The sequence below is a fragment of the Gadus chalcogrammus genome, chromosome 16 (assembly GCF_026213295.1).
Source record: "Gadus chalcogrammus isolate NIFS_2021 chromosome 16, NIFS_Gcha_1.0, whole genome shotgun sequence".
NCBI classification, from domain to species: domain Eukaryota; kingdom Metazoa; phylum Chordata; class Actinopteri; order Gadiformes; family Gadidae; genus Gadus; species Gadus chalcogrammus.
The window spans coordinates 3,441,417-3,460,494 of NC_079427.1; the positions used below are offsets into that span (position 1 = coordinate 3,441,417).

At 43.7% G+C, this 19,078-nt stretch overlaps 1 protein-coding gene across 7 annotated transcripts in view; it reads left to right on the forward strand.

Annotated features, from left to right (window-relative positions):
• Nucleotides 1-6,275: 6,275 nt before the first annotated feature.
• Nucleotides 6,276-19,078, forward strand: part of ryr1b (ryanodine receptor 1b (skeletal)) — an 82,266-nt gene continuing 69,463 nt past the window's right edge. For all 7 annotated transcript variants that reach the window (XM_056611537.1, XM_056611542.1, XM_056611541.1 and 4 more), the window contains exons 1-10: nt 6,276-6,470; nt 7,140-7,241; nt 10,858-10,932; nt 11,445-11,523; nt 11,790-11,902; nt 12,519-12,618; nt 13,361-13,457; nt 14,346-14,420; nt 15,726-15,882; nt 16,624-16,788. In XM_056611537.1, coding sequence (XP_056467512.1) covers nt 6,330-6,470; nt 7,140-7,241; nt 10,858-10,932; nt 11,445-11,523; nt 11,790-11,902; nt 12,519-12,618; nt 13,361-13,457; nt 14,346-14,420; nt 15,726-15,882; nt 16,624-16,788 — 1,104 coding nt within the window. In that variant the 5' untranslated portion in view covers nt 6,276-6,329. The remainder of the gene's footprint in view (nt 6,471-7,139; nt 7,242-10,857; nt 10,933-11,444; nt 11,524-11,789; nt 11,903-12,518; nt 12,619-13,360; nt 13,458-14,345; nt 14,421-15,725; nt 15,883-16,623; nt 16,789-19,078) is intronic.

Sequence of the window (19,078 nt, forward strand, 5' to 3'; positions counted from 1 at the left end):
TGAATAAAAGCAGGGCTATTCCTAGTACTAAGAGTCAGCATCGTATACACTGTACATAGTTAATGTGTGTGTGTTTTGGGTTGTGTGTGTGTGTGTGTGTGTGTGTGTGTGTGTGTGTGTGTGTGTGTGTGTGTGTGTGTGTGTGTGTGTGTGTGTGTGTGTGTGACTGTGTTTTTGTATCTGTGTGTGCATCAGTAGTTACGATTTCTTCAAGGATATTGCCGTTGGGATGTATAATGTATAATTTATTGCTAAGCACATCCTTTATAAAAAAACAAACATGTAAAAGTACATTGATATATATAAGAGTTTTGGCTAGGTAACCGGTTTCATTCTCTGCGTGTTTATAAAACCTGACCCATATCTCGGCCCCTCCCCCTACGATTAAGGGCTTCCCTCGCAACCCAGAGTCTTGGACCCTCGTACTTCCACAACAACCCCTGGGGAATAGCGATGGAATCTCGGAACTCGACTCACCATTACCATTCAGCAAAGCGAATTTACTTATCGAGTTGTAGGGAGATATTTAATAATGCATATTTATTCCGAAGTTCAATTGAGTTACTTGTTTAATTTAGACGCACGTGAAGATAAAAGCTAATGTGAACCTTTGTAGCCCACGTTAGGATTGGCTAACGTAGACGTTTACAGTCTGCGTCCTCCGAAGGGGGGAATCCCTTTCGTTGGTGTTTTTCCCTCACTCAGCCACCCTCCTCCCGCCGAACTCTGCACGACTCCCAGACATCAGCCCACTCCCTCTCCTCTGCATCACTGTTAGCTGTCCATCCTCCTCCTCCTCCCTCGGGCCGTTCACGCCTGCAGGGCCGGTGGTTCGATATCTGGGCCCGGGGGGGCCCGGCGTCAGCAGGTTCTAATCAGGGCCCCCGGCCAGAAGGGAAACCCCCGCCTGACGTGGTGTTAGATTTAGAGAGCGTCTGACACCTTTTCACCTGATTGGCCCCATTTGCTTCCTGGTGACTTGTCTGCCAGGTGACGTGACATTTGTGCTTGGCTCTTAACATTTCTGTTGGTTTTTGATAGAATTGTTCCTGTTATTTTGCGTTTTAGGGATAAAAGAAGCTGATGAACGACAAATTTGTGGTCGAGAGAAATTTAACGTTTACAACTGTCTTTTTCATCAGCCTTGTTCTTTCCATCAACACAGATATTTTTAGATTAGGGTTTAGCCCAACCTACATCCTATATCCTGGGACACAATCCAGCCCTACCAGAAAATTTAATTTTACAACCTTCAGATATGAAACCGTCAGACAGCTGAGACAGACCCACTGATCACAGCCAGAAACGTCCAGAGCCTTCCATCTAGCTGCCAGGGTTTACTTCCCTCCTATTGATTTTGTGTTGAGTTAATGTATTCTCCCCGATTACAGCTTATCAGATAATTTAAGGTCTGTCGCGGGGTTGAGCCTTACTCATAATATTACTCATCATATTTCCATCACATTGACTTTGTGCAAGTTCCACCTCCTTTTGCATTGAAAGAGTACCGTTTTTTTTTTAATAAACACCAATAACCAACTGACCCTTCACTCCTTCAACTAGCTGATCTACCAACCTAATGACGAACAACTAACCAACTAACTATCTCACCAAGTAACTGATCCTCCGACTAAGAAAGCTTCCAACCAACCAGCTTATTGCCAACAGACCAATGGAAACACTAACTAACCAACCAACTAACCGACCAACCAGCAAACCAGTTAAAAGTTTTTCTGAGCTCCATAGAGCATGCCTAGATCCATTGAGCATGCCTGTTGTGTGATGGAAGTCCCCCCTGGCTTGTGTTTATGTGTGTGCTTATCCTCAATCAGACGGACCCTTTGAAAACGGAGAGGTGTGAAGTTTGGTCAGCTGTGTGTCTGGGTATAATGGGTATAACAGCCCAGACATCTATTTGTGTGTGCAAGTCTTTGAGTGTGTTTATTTCCATTTGCCTTGTTGTGGTCTCCTGTTGACCCGCCACATCCTCCTGGCTGTTTCAGCTGCTGAAACGTGCCTCTCTGATCCGTGATATGTCGGAGGTATGTTGCAGGTGTGTGCTCTAACTCCTACCACGTTAGAGGCTTACTGCGTCAGCTCTGCGACATCTCACACCTCCCGACCCTGGCGGTCTTTACCTTCACTGTGTCCGTAATGAGATTATCAAATCGTCAGCAGGTTTGGGTTGGCTCGAGTAGTAAGCCGTGGGACCCCACTCTCCCCGTCGAGGGACCCGCCTCTCTTTCCACCAGGTCTGCCTAAACCCTGCAAACCGTCTGGGCTCAGCATGCGGTTTACGTGTGGCCCCTGTTCGACCGGGTCTCCATAGCAAGGTCATGGCTACCCCCTGACTGGGTGCTGCGGTGGTGAACTTGTGTCCGAGCCCACCCCCAGACCACCTGGTCCCTTTCTGTCAACAGTTAACGGGTGGAAGTTAGTGGCCTGAATTTCTGGATAAAAAGTCTTGCCCTGTATGTTTTTAGACAACCGTCTGGATTAGCAATGAATATTTAAATCGGCCTGACCTCAAAATATTGGCAGGTCATTTACTTTTTCAACCTAGAATCTATTTCCCCACTTCCTGTGCCATGTAGGCCAGACACAGGCGTTGTTGTTCTGGGTTTCTTGTTCTTGCGACACCAAATCCTTTGGAATGGGATATCCCTTTTAGATGTATTTCCATTTGGCCCAGAACAGCAACAAACAATTATTATCAAAAAGCATTGCAAAAGTTACTCTGCTTCCTCTTATAGTTTTTGATATTCTTATCATTCTTGTAACTATTTATATTTGTGTTGCTATTAATATTAATACTCACTACCATAATGAGTATTGACATTGCTGGGCATTTATTCAATCAGATTTTGATAAATGGAGATATTATAGACATAATGATGGGATCATGAAGGATTATGGCCCCTTCATGTGCTCTGGTTAGGCTTGATCCCACTTGTAGATGTAATAATCCTATCTGTGTCGTGTCAATGCGGAATTAAATTTAGACGAGGAGGAAATACCCTGCCCACTACAGGCTGGCAGGCTAACCAGCTAGCCTTGTGTTAGCGTTGTGTTAGCAACCGCTTTCATCTACGTTCTGAATATGTCATGTGATCACTGACAGTCTGGGAGCAGTGAGTCACATTTACTTTGGTCTGCTTTTAGACACGACCCCTTCGTACAAACGTCCCTATCTCCATATCGGGGACTGCAGTCCGTTTTAAACCCCGATATCAAAACCTGCCCCTCGGCCCGGCAAGGAGGACTACTTTACTCAGTCCCGGATTACTCTCTGCCATGTTGTGTCTCCGAACAGTTCCTCACACTGCAGAACAACTAGCTCGTTATGTTCTGTCCCTCATAATAAGCTCCAATATAGTTCTCCATACGCATGCTATTATTCAAATTATGATTTAAGTAGCCAGTAATGGGCAGCTTCAAAGCTCTGTTTGAAGGGGAAGAAATTGCTTGCTGAAAAGATAGTCCAGATGTTTTTCAGAAACGTCGTGTTACATTCGTGTAGGAACACGTCTCTTAAAATCGAATGTTGAAGGAGAATTTAGCAGGTTTTAAGAGCGAAATAGATCAGCCATAAAAAACAGTTAAATAACATTATTAGGCTATAGTTTGTTGTATTTGTGTTTTTTTTCTATAATTTAAGCTTTGTTTTCTTTAGGTTGTGTTACCTATCCACCTGTTAACCAGTATTATCTAGTTCCCCTTTGAGTTCACCTTTTGTCTGGGGTGAAACAGTCACAAGGAAGCAGTGGCTCTATCTATGCGAGAGCACATGCAACTCTGACCTCTGGACAATAGTATTGCATGGAGGAGGTGAAACTGTGTTAAAAGGCTGTGTGGAACAGAATTCTGGGCTCACTCCCTAAGAAGGGAGACTGGTGTATGCATACATCAAATAGGTAAGTTTAAACCATGACTAGGTCATAGTCATGGTTTAAACTTATGTTTAAACCATGACTATGACCTGGTGGTTTAAAAGGGGATCTCATCACATTTACTGTGTGTGTGTGTGTGTGTGTGTGTGTGTGTGTGTGTGTGTGTGTGTGTGTGTGTGTGTGTGTGTGTGTGTGTGTGTGTGTGTGTGTGTGTGTGTATTGTATCTTTCCTGGATACAATACCTCAAAAAGGAATTGCCACAACAAGGGGAAACATCGTATACAACATAGACAGACCACATATTTCTCATATTGATATTTCAAGTGTTTAATAAGATTGTCATATTTTTTATTGTACGTGTGCTCTCTTCTGTAGGCCCTTTGAGTCGGTCCCTGTGGTGTCCTATTTGGGGCAATACAAATGAAATAGGCATGACTTGGCTTATCTAGAATCTCTGTCTGAGGTGAAAATACAGACTCAAATGGGGGAGTTGTAAAGGTCTAAGAGTTGTAAGTGAAGGAGGAAGAGAGGGCACGTTGCTCCACTTTCCTCTGGGCGCGGGGCGGAGGAAAGCAGGGACAGACGAGAGGAGAGACATTTCTGGGCTGAGGGGAGATGGATGATCCAGGCAGAAGGCCGCAGGGTAGACTCCCCAGCCGGGGGAAGGGCTGGGTCCAGGGAGGGTTGATATCAGGATCGCTCGTCCAAGGTTGATCTTAGTTTTTCCAATGCTTAGTGCTACTGCTAATGCTAAGTACAGTGTTGAATGTGCACTGTGGGTTCAATAAAGAGACTAACAATAAAAACAACTGAATAACTTGTCTTTGCTTTTTTAGAACCAATCTCAGAAAGAGATTCATTGCCAAGTAGATTTGCGTTTGGATTCAAAGATACATAAAACCATTGCACATGACTATGAAATAACGAAGTGAGACATTTTATCGATCCAATTTAGAACCATTAAGATATTAAGAAGCAGGCCTATCGCCGACACCCAGGTTAAGATCACGGTGAGGGTGTGTCTCGCGGAGCACAGGGCTACGGGCTCAGTGGCTCAGAGGGTTTGGGGAATGGTTTGCTACGGGAGGATCGAGAGTCTCTAGGCCCTTGTGGAGGAGGGGCATCAGAGGGGAACTGCCTGCGTAGTGGGTGGTTGGTGATAGCGAGGGACAGCTGGGAATGTAGAGTATCAGGTGGGGATCCACATGGGGCGGTCAGGGTTAGGGGGGGCAGGAGAGAGAGAGAGAGAGAGAGAGAGAGAGAGAGGAGAGGCTTGGGGTGTTAACTACGGCATTTAACCACTTTGGAGAGGGCTGACCAGCGCTGCAAAGTGCAGCTAGAACTGACCGCAGTTCTTTCTGATTTAATTCCTCTTTTAGAATTCTGCATGAAGATCTTTAAGTATCTTTAAGGACCCTCCTCTCAAATACTATTTTTGTCTTTGCCTTTTAGAAGTATGCATATTACCCAATTAGAATTTAGAATCTTTCTCTGGTAGATTTCTGTACAGAACTCTTTTGTGCAAAAAGGCTCTTATTGCGTCACTTTTGTTTTTTCTTTCATGAAACATAAATAGTATGCTCTTTAAAGGGGTGCATTGGTATTCAGTGTAGGAAGCTCAGGGTCACTTAGGGTTACCCATCCTAGATCTTAATGACATGCCTAGAATATGAGCTTGAGAACATAAGATATGTTATAATCTCTGGTATGCGTTTTATTTATTCATGTAAAATCAGTTTGTGACAGTGTCGTATTGAAGTTCATGTATTGATAGATTGTGTGGTATTGGGCCGTATCGGCAGGTTGTTGAATTTCAAGTTATGATTGGATGGATGACCAGGTGGTGTTAAGGTATTGATCATGATATCAAGGTATTGATCATAATATTATCTTACAGAATGAAAAGGTGGTGTTGATATTACAGTATTGATCACGATATTAAGGTATTGATCATGATAATAAGGTATGGATCATGATATCAAGGTATCTATCGTGGTACTAAGGTATTGATGAGGCTATTATTTTACAGAATGACCGGGGGGAGTTGATGTGAAGGTATTGATCAGGATACTAAGGTATAGATGATCATATTTATCTTACAGGATGACCCGGTGGTGTTGATGTAATGGTATTGATCATGATATTACAGTATTGATCAGGATACTCGCCTCGGGTATTGATCGAGATCGAAGGCATCGATCAGGATACTAAGGTATTGACGATCATATTCCTCTTACAGGATGACCAGGTGGTGTTGATGTTATGTTATTGATCATGATGTATTGATCAGGATACTAAGGTATTGATCATGATACGCAGCCATCGATCAGGATACCCAGGTATTGATGATCATATTTCTCTTACAGGATGACCAGGTGGTGTTGATGTTAAGGTATTGATCATGACATGACAGTATTGATCAGGATCCTCAGGTATTGATGATCATATTCCTCTCACAGGATGACCAGGTGGTGCTGCAGTGCACAGCGACCGTGCTGAAGGAGCAGATCAAGCTATGTCTGTCCTGCGAGGGCTTCGGGAACCGCCTCTGCTTCCTGGAGACCACGTCCAACGCTCAGGTACCTGTCAATCAATCAATCAATCAATCAATCAATCAATCAAGAATATATGGCCACACGCAATGTCTTTGCCAATAAATCACTGATAGAAATATCGATAACGCATTCATATAATATCCCTTCTGAACCCTCGCTGGTTTAGTTTACTGGGAATAAAACAACAAACTGAAATTGCAACAACAGCGACCCCTCTGGTGAAACATTGTTAGTGCAGTAGTTTTTGTTTTTTGGGGGCGGGGTTTGTTTGGCTCAAATTAGCGTGGAGTCATATCACATATCAGGCCCTCGATACACGGAACACTGTATGAATCCACACTGCTCCTGTAGTAGGCTACAGAATATAGGAGGTCAACCAGGGTAGTCGATAACCACTAGATTTGCTCATTTAATTAAATTGAGTGGGTTATTTGACACATTACAATATTGCTGTAAATGTGTCAGAATTATAAAGGCTATTTTTCATCTGCAGTCCCTGGATATTGAAAATAAGAAACTGAACCCATTAATTCACATTTAACAAAGACTAATGTTTAAACCATGACTATGACCTGGTGGTTTAAAAGGGGATCTCATCACATTTACTCTGTGTGTGTGTGTGTGTGTGTGTGTGTGTGTGTGTGTGTGTGTGTGTGTGTGCGTGTGCGTGTGCGTGTGCGTGTGTTCCTTCAGAATGTTCCTCCAGACCTTGCCATCTGCTCGTTCATCCTGGAGCAGTCGCTGTCTGTGCGCGCCCTTCAGGAGATGCTGGCTCACCGTGTGGAGATGATCGATGTAGGTACCGCTTAATGAGTTTGTAAAAAAAACAACGTTTTGATAGGATACACAACATGCATACACATATTCAAGTCAACTTTATTAGTACAGACCTGAATCACAGTTCCAGTCTAAAAGGGCTTCACGTGCCTCACATTATAACCCCCATAACCCTAGGCTTGTTCACACTACATGCCTCCGTCGGCGGATGGCCGAGGGCGTGTCTGACGTATAGGGGACTAGTCTTTGTAGACGCATACTGCAGCCAATCAAATCGCTTCCCTCCGTCGACGGACGGAGGTAGTGGGAACAAGCCCTAAGCCCCATGAAGGACTCGAAGGAGAACTCCCCAAATCCACTAAGAAGGAACTCAGAGGAGCGATCCCTCTTTCCAGGGACCGGTAGGAGGGAATAGGTTCAGGCTTTTAATGTTAGCTTAAAACAAGCCACTCATATTATGCTGTGAGAAAACAGGAGGGGACTTCAAAATGAATCATGAATGTGAGCTAGTCTGCCACAGATGTGATTTGGTGGGGCGATTGGTGGAATTAACTAATGTATAAATAGAATACAGGCATCTTGTAGAAAGGTAAAGTCCCTGTGAGATAATTGTACTTCAGCCAACTGGGTTCAAAGCTTCTGATGAGATGACCTAATGACCTAATTAGTATTTAACATTCAATTTTGAGAACATCATTGATCGGTTTGATTTTGCATTTTTATTATTTCATTTATTTATGTCATGTTATTTTAAATAATTAAAAAAATATATATATCGTGTTTGGTTGGGTAGAATATACACTTTAATGCATATATCTATATATAGATGTATATATATATGCATATATCTATTAATAAAATTACAAATAACGACTATCGTGACGAATTCCTAAAAAATTCCACGACAGAAGCAGTTTCCTCCTCTCACTTACCTCCAAACGCACTCACCTTTAGACAAGTTATAATCACCATTAAGTCTTTCCCTGAGGTGACACCCCCCCCCCCCCCCTCCCTTTCTTTGCTCTCTGCCAAGCAGACAGTCGATTTGGACCAATGGGTACGTCTCTAAAGATAAACGTCTTTTATGTAAACATTTGTCCTATACCCACCAACCACTCAACCAATCAGAAACCAGTCAGCCAGTGTGGCAACCAGACCTGGCAACCCGTTCTCATGCTCCCGCATATGGCTGAGATGTCTAGAAGCGTGTGTGTGTGTGTGTGCGTCATGGTGTGGGTGTGTGTTTCTGTGTCTGTGTGTGTTCTCCATTCAATTGTCAGCCATGAGGTGCATATCCAGCTCACCTGTCTCTCATGTTCAGCTGAAGCGCCCATCGCAGTAGCGGGCTTCTCAAATTAGGGAGAACTTTATTGATCCTGAAGGAAATGGTTTCCGTCACAATTGATCTGCTTAGGTCAGAAAATAATATGCAAACATTTACATAAAATAAAAATGTACGCACAAAATATTGACACCTTTTGGAAAGTTTTGGTTCTGGTCATGACAAAGTCAAGTTGATCCTGAGAAATTACTCATTAATTACTTCATAACTACCAATATTCATACATATTATAATTAGTTCATTTACTGTTCTAGATCCATTGTTATCTTCATGTTTTTCTGTTGTCATATCCTTTTCACATTTGGCATTTCATGTTGTTTTATTTCAATGCCATATCTTTGCTAGCTATGGTACAAAGTAGTTGAGATCTAAAAAGCTAGTAAAATACACACATAGAAGTTTGAACCAGGGAAAATCTTTTTCAATCATGTTTTACCCCATCCATTGGCTTTTGATTGGGCTGGAGATCTTGGCCTGAGACACACGGTACTGAAGCAAGAGAAGAGCCATGGCTGGGAAGCCTTTCACGTCATGTCCAGGGTTAACAAGTCTCTAGCCAATGTTCATTCTCCAATTTGGGAGGTAATGCATGAAGGTTAGCTAGGAAGAGAGCAGAAATTAGGTAAAGACGAACAAATTAAAAAGCTTCCTCTTGAAGCCAAAGTCACTTTTGTTTCTTTGGATAAGATCAGATAAGGTGTGCTTTGTTATCACAGATGAACAATTCCGGTGTCACAGCAGAGACCAGAATCTACAGTCACAGCAAAGACCAGAGTCAACAGTTCCAGAGAGCATGATTACCTAATTATCATAATAATACAATTCTGAAAATCAAGTACAATTATAGTGGAAATGTTGATGCTAAAATACATTAAAACAAACATTATTGACAGACTATGTAATCTTAGGCAATGCCAGCAGCTAATCTGAGTTTGCAAGATTGAGTCCGGCTAGTGTTGTCGGGTTAGTGGATGTGAATAGCATGGCCTCGTCCGGCCCATAGTCCTCACACTGTGGCCGTCTCAGACCAAGATTCGCAGATGTCCTCACAAGCCAAATGTATTTTCTCTCACATTTCACACACACACAAACAGGACCAAGCTGTTCCATTCTTGCTCGTTATTTTAGCTTTAGCTTCTTTATGTGATGACAACCTTAGGCCTAATTCTGTTTTCTTGTTTGTAACCTTGCCTGATGTTGAGAAAAGGTAGGAGGTTTTTCTATGCTGTTTGTGTGTCTCCTGTATGACAAATCAGGTCAAGCGTTGGCAAAGCTTTGTTTGCGATGTGTTCGACTCTGTTGGAGTGATCGTTGCTATGTGCCATGTTGCGTCATCTTCCACCTCATCAACAACAATATGGGGTTGTTTTTGGAAATATTGAGTTATTTGTCATGTATGTTGATCTTCACAATGGTATTGGATTATATTTTGAATTTGTAGAACATTTTAAATAATCATCATAATAATAATGTTAAAACGAATGTCACCCAATCAGGTGATTCAGCGCAGTATTGTGCTGTTGTTGAGAAGACCATATGGCCATTTGTTCATCAAACACTAAAACATGACACAAAGGTTTTATTTCCCTGTCTGAGTAGGCGGTCGTCTTCCTGTGATGTCTCTGTGGCCATCTGTCTACCTTTCTCTGTGCTAGTTCTGTTCTTCTCTTCTGCAGTAGAGGAGCTGTCTGTCCACCTGTCTCTATGTCTGTTCTTCTGTGGTGGAGGAGCCGTCTGTCTACCTCTCTACCTGTCTACCTGTCTCTGTGTCTGTTCCTCTTCTGTGGTGGAGGAGCAGTCTGTCTACCTGTCTACCTGTCTACCTGTCTGTTCTTCTTCTGTGGTGGAGCAGTCTGTCTATCTGTCTACCTGTCTCTGTGTTTGTTCTTCTTCTGTGGTGGAGGAGCAGTCTGTCTACCTGTCTACCTGTCTCTGTGTCTGTTCTTCTTCTGTGGTGGAGGAGCCGTCTGTCTACCTGTCTACCTGTCTCTGTGTCTGCTCCTCTGTGGTGGAGGAGCAGACTGTCTACCTGTCTCTGTTCTTCCTCTGTGGTGGAGGAGCAGTCTGTCTACCTGTCTACCTGTCTCTGTTCTTGTTCTGTGGTGGAGGAGCAGTCTGTCTACCTGTCTACCTGTCTCTGTTCTTCCTCTGTGGTGGAGGAGCAGTCTGTCTACCTGTCTACCTGTCTCTGTTCTTCCTCTGTGGTGGAGGAGCAATCTGTCTACCTGTCTACCCGTCTCTGTTCTTCCTCTGTGGTGGAGGTTAACCATGTCTTGTGTTCCCTTCCTCCAGTCATCCCAGGGCGGGGGTCACCGGACGCTGCTATACGGCCACGCCATCCTCCTGAGACATTACCACTCCAGCATGGTGAGAACACACCAGCGGGTCAAGCTCTAGTCGCGTACCAGGGGGTCAGTCACTCAATGACCCCATTTTAACTTTCAAAAGTAAACCAGATTCTAAAATGGGGTCATTGAGTGACTTCCACAATCAGAGTGGAGTTTTTTTTACGCTGGTATCATCTTTAAGTTCTCGGTTAACCGATTGTCTTAAGTTATTTTTGGCCTTTTTACTTTACTACTTTAAAATTGTTCTGTCAAGTTGTATTTCTCTTATTTTACGATACTATTGAACAGTTATTGCCTTCCTTAGAAGGCAATAAAAAAAAAATCTTTTCTTTTATTAGTTAATTTTTCTTTTATAGACTTGCGTAATGTAAATTGCTATCAGGGGTGATTCAAGACCCCTCCAGTTCCCATCGGGGTCACGCATCACCCGGGGTTTCGTGGTTCATTTTGCGATACTGACCAACCAAACTATAGATAATTTTCCCCGACTTAATGAACGAGTGGTATGATTATAATTCTGTCCCTCCACAGTACCTGAGCTGCCTCACCACGTCGCGGTCTCTCACAGACAAGCTAGCCTTCGACGTGGGCCTTCAGGAGGACTCCACAGGTATAGATGAACGTCAGACGCAAACCTGGCAATTTTTCAGTTGTTTTTTGGTAATGTTCTTTAAATGATATTAAGTCTTTCTGTCTCTTTCTAAAACATATTTGCTTCCTTTCTTCTCTCTTTCATTCCTTTTCACTTGTTCATTCATTCTTTCCCTCTCCACCTCTCCCGCCTCCCTCCAACCTCCTCCTCATCTTCCTCCTCCTCCTCTCCTCCGGTCCCACCCTTCCTCCTCCTCCTGCGCTCCTCCGTCTCCATGGCGCCAGGGGAGGCGTGCTGGTGGACCATCCACCCGGCCTCCAAGCAGAGGTCAGAGGGGGAGAAGGTCAGGGTCGGAGACGACCTCATCCTGGTCAGCGTGTCGTCCGAGAGATACCTGGTGGGCCCTCACTCGTTCACCCTCTGGTCCTCAGCTCCGTCTCTCTGTTCATCCGTTCATCTCTCTGTCCATTCCTTCACCACCATCTTTTCTAGTTTACTCTATTCTATTAAATTGAATTACATTTAGTGACATGACATTGAATGGATCTTTCAACTTTCAATTCAATCTTGTACCTCAACTGTCATTGGTGTAATGTCTCGTACCACCGAATTTCTTCTCCTACTCACTTGTCCTCCTCCTCCTCCTTCTCCCCTCGTCCTCGTCCTCTTCCTCCTCCCCAATCTGCCCCCCTCTCCTCTCCCTGCTCCTCCTCCATCACCGTCCCTTATCTCCTCTTCCTCGTTGTCTTCGTCCTCCTCTCCCTCCTCCCCTCATCTCCCCTTCCTCCTTCTCCCCTCCTCCTCATCCTCTTCCTCCTCCCCAATCCGCCCCCGTCTCCTCTCCCTGCTCCTCCTCCATCACCGTCCCTTATCCCCTCCTCCTCGTCCTCTTCCTCCTCCTCCTCCTCCTCCTCCTCCTCCTCCTCCTCCTCCTCCTCCTCCTCCTCCTCGTCCTCCTCCTCCTCCTCCTCCTCCTCCTCCTCCTCCTCCTCCTCCTCCTCTTCCTCCTGCAGCATCTCTCCTACGCCAGCGGTGATCTGATGGTGGACGCCTCCTTCATGCAGACTTTGTGGAACATGAACCCTGTGTGCTCTGGATGTGAGCTGGCTGAAGGTACGCTGGAGCTGCTCCTCTACATTTTACGTATAGATTATGTGCATTATATCTTATGTAGTTTACATGATATAGTTCATGTTGTAAAGTACACAAGCAGGATGACACACAATATGTTGCTATCAGAACATTGTGTCGTGTCAAATGCATAGTAGTGGTGAGTTATCTCGCGATTAATCGCACATTTTCAAATTAAAAATTAAAGGAGATTATTTTATGGAATGACACATTATCATTCATACCAAATGTACTTAATAAGCAAAACCTAAACCTGTTTCTTGAGGGAGTTTTATTAACTCACTCAGTGTTGGTTGAATATGAAACTTAAGGAACACCACAGATTTTGGAATTGTAAACAGGCAGTTAATTAATACAATTGTAAACCAACAAGTTTAGTTAAATTCAGATAAGTAGCGCCACAGATTAGGGAATTGTAATCAGGCAGTCACTTACTGCAAGTGTAATTGAATGCAAAGTAAGTGGAACTAAAAATAACAAAAACGATTTATTATATGAAGGTTGACATTCTGTGGGCAAAACCTTTCAAAACCACAGTAAAAATTAAAGAGAACGTGCCTAAATGCGTCGATTTGTATTAATCGCGTTAAAATAGCATTGCGTTAACGCGTTATTGACGCGCTCATTTTGACAGCGCTAGTCGTGATACATCAGTAGAGAGGATGAGGGTGACGGATGAACCAGTGTGTTTGAGCGCGTTGTTCTGCCTCTCCCCCCCCTCCAGGGTTTCTGACCGGGGGTCACGTGCTCCGTCTGTTCCACGGCCACATGGACGAGTGCCTGGCCATCTCCACGCCGGAGGAGGGGGAGGAGAAACGCAGGTGAGGAGCGGGAAGACTCACGCCGGCCGCCATGTTGGCAGCAGGGGAGGCAGGTTGATGCACTGGTTAGGGTCTCTGACTCCCGTTAGACAGGTACGGGGTTCCATCCCCAATGTACACAGCATCCTTCAGTCAGATGCCCCCTGACCCCTACCTGTCACTTTGTATGCAAACATGTGTTAAATAAAAGCATACAGTATAAGATAAGGTATAGAAGTTTGGGTGGCACAACAGAATGTACGGGGAAGTCATAAGAATTAAACCAAGACGTTAAGCTCAGAGAGAGAGGGAGAGAGAGAGAGAGAGAGAGAGAGAGAGGGAGAGGGAGAGGGAGAGGGAGAGGGAGGGAGAGAGAGAGAAGAGAGAGAGAGAGAGAGAGAGAGAGAGGGAGAGGGAGAGAGAGAGAGAGAGGGAGGGAGGGGGAGAGAGAGAGAGAGTGAGAGAGAGAGAGAGAGAGAGAGAGAGAGAGAGAGAGAGAGAGAGAGAGAGAGAGAGAGGACTGCTGGCAGGTGATTTGCAGAATATAAGATAAGATAAGAAAAACTTTATCGTCTGTCACAAGTGACAGAAATTCGTCTTTGACAGGGCAGGTTCAATTTACAATAAAGAAACAAATACATACATAACAGAGACAGTCCAAGACAATGACAATACATGAATGCCAAAAAATGAATGAAATGAGAGCAATACAATTATGAGAATGTGATGAGAGAGAGAGAGAGAGACAGAGACAGAGAGAGAGAGAGAGAGAGAGAGAGAGAGAGAGAGAGAGAGAGAGAGAGAGAGAGAGAGAGAGAGAGAGAGAGAGAGCGCGCGCTGTGGATGAAGGTGTTATCCAGCCTGATTGCAGGTGTGTAGATGTTGACTCTATGTTCTTCTCGCCGGCAGAATGGCTCACTACGAGGGGGGAGCAGTTTGCAGTCAGGCCCGCTCCCTGTGGAGGCTGGAACCTCTCAGAATCTGGTAAATAAAACACTGTTTACCATCAATAATGAATCACTAATGATCGTTCTGAAGTGTGATAGGAGTGTTGTGGTGTTGTGGTCTGGTCTATGTTTAGCTGGAGTGTGTTATGTTACTAGTGTGTTGTGGTCTACGTCGAGCTGGAGTGTGTTATGTTACTAGGTATGTTGTGGTCTCATCTATGTCTAGCTGGAGTGTGTTATGTTACTAGTGTGTTGTGGTCTACGTCGAGCTGGAGTGTGTTATGTCACTCAGTATGTTGTGGTCTCATTTATGTCTAGCTTGAGTGTGTTATGTTACTAGTGTGTGGTCTATGTCTATCTTAAGTGTGTTATGTTACTCGTGTGTTGTGGTCTCATCTATGTCTAGCTGGAGTGTGTTATGTTACTAGTGTGTTGTGGTCTACGTCGAGCTGGAGTGTGTTATGTTACTAGTGTGTAGTGGTCTATGTCTATCTTGAGTGTGTTATGTTACTCGTGTTTTGTGGTCTCGTCTTTGTCTGGCTGGATTGTGTTTGTTACTAAGTGTGTTATGGTCTTTTCTAGGGGTGTGAATCTCTTGGCACCTCATGATTCGATTCAGAATCAGAGGTCAACGATTCGATTCTAAACCGATTATCGATGCATCTCGATGCAACTTTTTTTTTTTTAACATTTCCATGTGTGATTTTCAAAAATATATCTATGCATCTGAGTTTGCTCCTCAGAGTTTGCTAATTACTTCCTACTTTTGTGATGATCATTAAAGAAATCAACAGATGAATTACCTTATCTAATATTTTATTAGTGAAAAAAGCTTTTGTCACAAATATGACTTTCTATGAACAATGCAATAATCAATACAACACGGAAGTAGGTAAAAAATAAACAGATTTAGTTTTCTTTTCTTTCTAATCTTTCTTTTCTATGTCATTAAAGTAAAAGCTGCTCTTAGTCAATTATAAGAATCAGAACTTGTTTGTCGTTCTTGTGTCTGGCTGTGAGTTTGCGTGCATGCTATGCGTAGGCTGAATCGCAATCGCGTCCAGACAAATCAGATTGGCCAATACACGTTGAAGATAAATTAAATTGAAAAAAAACTACTCAAATGATCCCTCTCTGTCGAACAGAATCTTGCAGGGGGCAAACAAATTTAATAAAAAAAATAATATATATATATTCTGATTATTTACTTATCTGAATCGAGACGGAATCGTTCTACACAGAATCGCGATGCATCGAAGAATCGATTATTATTTTCCCCACCCCTATGTCTATCTGGAGTGTGTTACGTCACTCGGTGTGTTGTGGTCTCGTCTTTGTCCAGCTGGAGCGGCGGTCACATGAAGTGGGGCATGTCTTTCCGCGTGCGACACATCACCACGGGACGCTACCTGTGCCTGGACGAGGAGAAGGGGCTCGTGGTCGTGGACCCGGAGAGAGCCAACACCAAGATGTCCGCCTTCAGCTTCCGCGCCACCAAGGTCAGCGGCCCGTGCTCGATGGAGAGGCGCCACTGTGAATTCATTAGAAAGAAAAAAGGAAAATGACAATGCGGGGACACCACTGAACACACTCCCTGTATCCGATTGGCTTTAAAATAAGCATGGGCCATAACGCGGCACTAGTTTCAGCCAATCACAAACAGTAAAGGTAATAGAACATATGTTATGTTTCAAAGATACCACTGTGCATGTTTGTGGAAGTTAATGGATTGCATTAACTGGATTGCAATCCACTGATTGCTTTAAAAAAGATCTTAAAACATTTTTTTTAAGAAAACCTTTAACTCTTAGATGTTTTTAAACCCCCTTTTTATTTTTATTTTTGCTTTTAACATGTAGCCCTTTGAGATCTTCGGATGAAAAGGGCACTAAAAAATGAAATGAATTATTATTATTATTATTATTATTATTATTATTTATAGCTCACCAGGAAAGGGCAGCGGCCTCATAGTTATTTCCTTCAGTTTATTCAAGCAATTTTCCGAGTGGGCAGCTCATAAGCAGTTCTAAATATTAAACACTACTTTATTTAGGTTTCAGAGTGGCAGGTCTTCTTAAGTGCTGCCCATGTATCAGCATCCACCGTAATTCCCTTCTGAATAAAAAACGTGCGCTAAATAACTAAACAGTGAACGATAGCACTGCACCCTTCACCCTCCCCTCACGCACTCTTGGTCTCCTGCTGTCTCTTCCTCCGGCTCTCCGTCTCTCCGGGAGCAGGAGAAGTCAGACGTGGCCCAGAAGCGAGACGTGGAGGGGATGGGCATACCGGAGATCAAGTATGGAGAGTCCATGTGCTTCGTCCAGCACGTGTCCACTGGCCTGTGGCTGACCTATGCTGCCCTGGACGCCAAGGCCGCCCGCCTGGGAACCATGAAGAGAAAGGTAGAGAAAATGTGTGTGTGTGTGTGTGTGTGTGTGTGTGTGTGTGTGTGTGTGTGTGTGTGTGTGTGTGTGTGTGTGTGTGTGTGTGTGTGTGTGTGTGTGTGTGTGTGTGTGTGTGTGTGTTGGGCGGCAAATCACTGCCAGAAATCGTGAGCAAAAAATGACTCAATGAACTTACACATCTGTGCAGAGAAATTATCATTCCAAACCCTTTACTGCCCTCACACGCACTATTTATCTGCTCGAGAGGGCGATATTAAAGCCTGCAAGGAGAAAATCCTTTGATGAGTGGCACATACAATGAGCTCCACGGAACTGACTCCCGGGCACAGAAATGTTGACTTGCTCTTGTTTTTCTGCTTGCACAGACGTTTTTTTCTGCTTGTGCAGGTGTTTTTCTTTGTGGCACTAAGTGGGCAGAGCGAGCCATTACCATTGTGTACCTAAATGTGATTGGTCTCATGCCGGATGAGTCAAAGCACCTCTTCAAGTGCTTGGGCGATTTCTTGGGGTAAATGAAGGAAGCTAAAGTTCAACCAAGCGTCTGCTCATGCACTGACAGCTCAGAACATGCTTTGATGATGTGTTGAAGTTGTTACCACATCATTTTACTAGGCAATCATCCTGCACAGTGGACTATAGCCTAAGCCTTCAAGATTAGCAATATTCGTATATATACAATATCAACAGAACAGGAATATAAAGGTTAAAAATGCTGATCAGGAAAAAAGAGTGAGGTCCAATAGCAATGGGGCAGAATTTTAAATAGCTTATATCGAATTAAAGGAGACTACAAGAATTTTAAGCATTCCCTCGTAGCTAGTTTGATAAGACAGCAATCATCAAGAGAAGTCTTATAAATCAGTGCTGTAGAATTTGTATATGTGTCTACACATATAAACACATAACCAATCATCTTCGGAGATACAATGGCCAATCACATTCAAGGATATTATGGCCTTGGATGGCTCTGCCTACTTGGTGCTAAAAAGGTAGCCACCCTTATCCATATCATACCGTATCCTAGCAAGCAGGAAAACAAATTGGGCAAACAGGGGCATCAGCTGCAAGCTTGTTTGTTTGGCTCAATTAATTATTGGAATCCCGCAGACTATTTAAATGCTCTCGCAAGCAGAGAAATACTGCAAACGAGTTCTTGCAGAACATATACAGTATGTGTGCACGGATGTTGAAGCAGGCGTCATTTCTGCTCACGATTCTTTGCAGTGCTATGTCACCATTGTTTGTGGGTTTGTGTGTGTGTGTGTGTGTGTGTGTGTGTGTGTGTGTGTGTGTGTGTGTGTGTGTGTGTGTGTGTGTGTGTGTGTTTGTGTTTGAGAGTCTGAGTGAGTGAACAAGAGCGAGTGTTTGCAGTGACCTTTGGTTATTATGGGATCAGCAGTGTGAGGGTGTATTTTTGTGTTTGTGTGATTGTGGGGGTTGTAGGTTCTTTGGCTAGGTTGACTCCCTGCCAATAGGTTCTGTGTTTGATCCCCAAATTTGCCCGCTAGCCTCTCTAAAAAAATATTTATTCATTCTGTATTCTGTGTTCTGGCCACAGTTGAGTGTGTACTGAACCGATGCATACTTCAGCCAAGCAACGTGAAGTACCTTATTACCATAACAACCTGGCAAACCTCACTTTAGAAAGAACCAAAATATTGCCTACGTTCTCCCTAGTGTTTCTATGACAACTACAGGGACGAGAATAGCTCAGCATTATAGATGTGGTATTACACCTCTAAGTTCAAGTATTAATACCTCTTAATACCAGATACACGCCGATGACCATGACAGGACCATCATCCCACCAAACCTCTGGCCAAACCAAACTGCCTCTTACCAAAATACCCTAATCAAACTATTTGGATCGATGCAATTATACGTACGTCCAAAAGTATCAATCCCTTTTCTTATACCTCATATAGGTAATAAATCGAACAAATTCTATCTTTAACATAGAATTATCACCAAAAAAGTAAATATACGCTTTCTGTTTTGTCATTCCCTCTGAAGTAATACTCAGCGAAGGCCCATGGGGAAATGTTGTGTTTTATTGCAAAATGCTCCTGCTTCCCCAAAGCTTCCCGTCGCTGCTGTAAGGCGAAGCCAGGCTGCTGAAATACATCTGGTTCCGATTCTACTCTTACACAGTTATTCTGTAGCCAGGAGAGTAAAAACCTTTACGCATCGTCCAACAGATACGAACATGATGCAGGCTCATGCAGTCTGTTCATCGTGTCTGAAGCTTATTAAAGAAACACTCCTCCCCCTCCTCCACTTCCCTGCA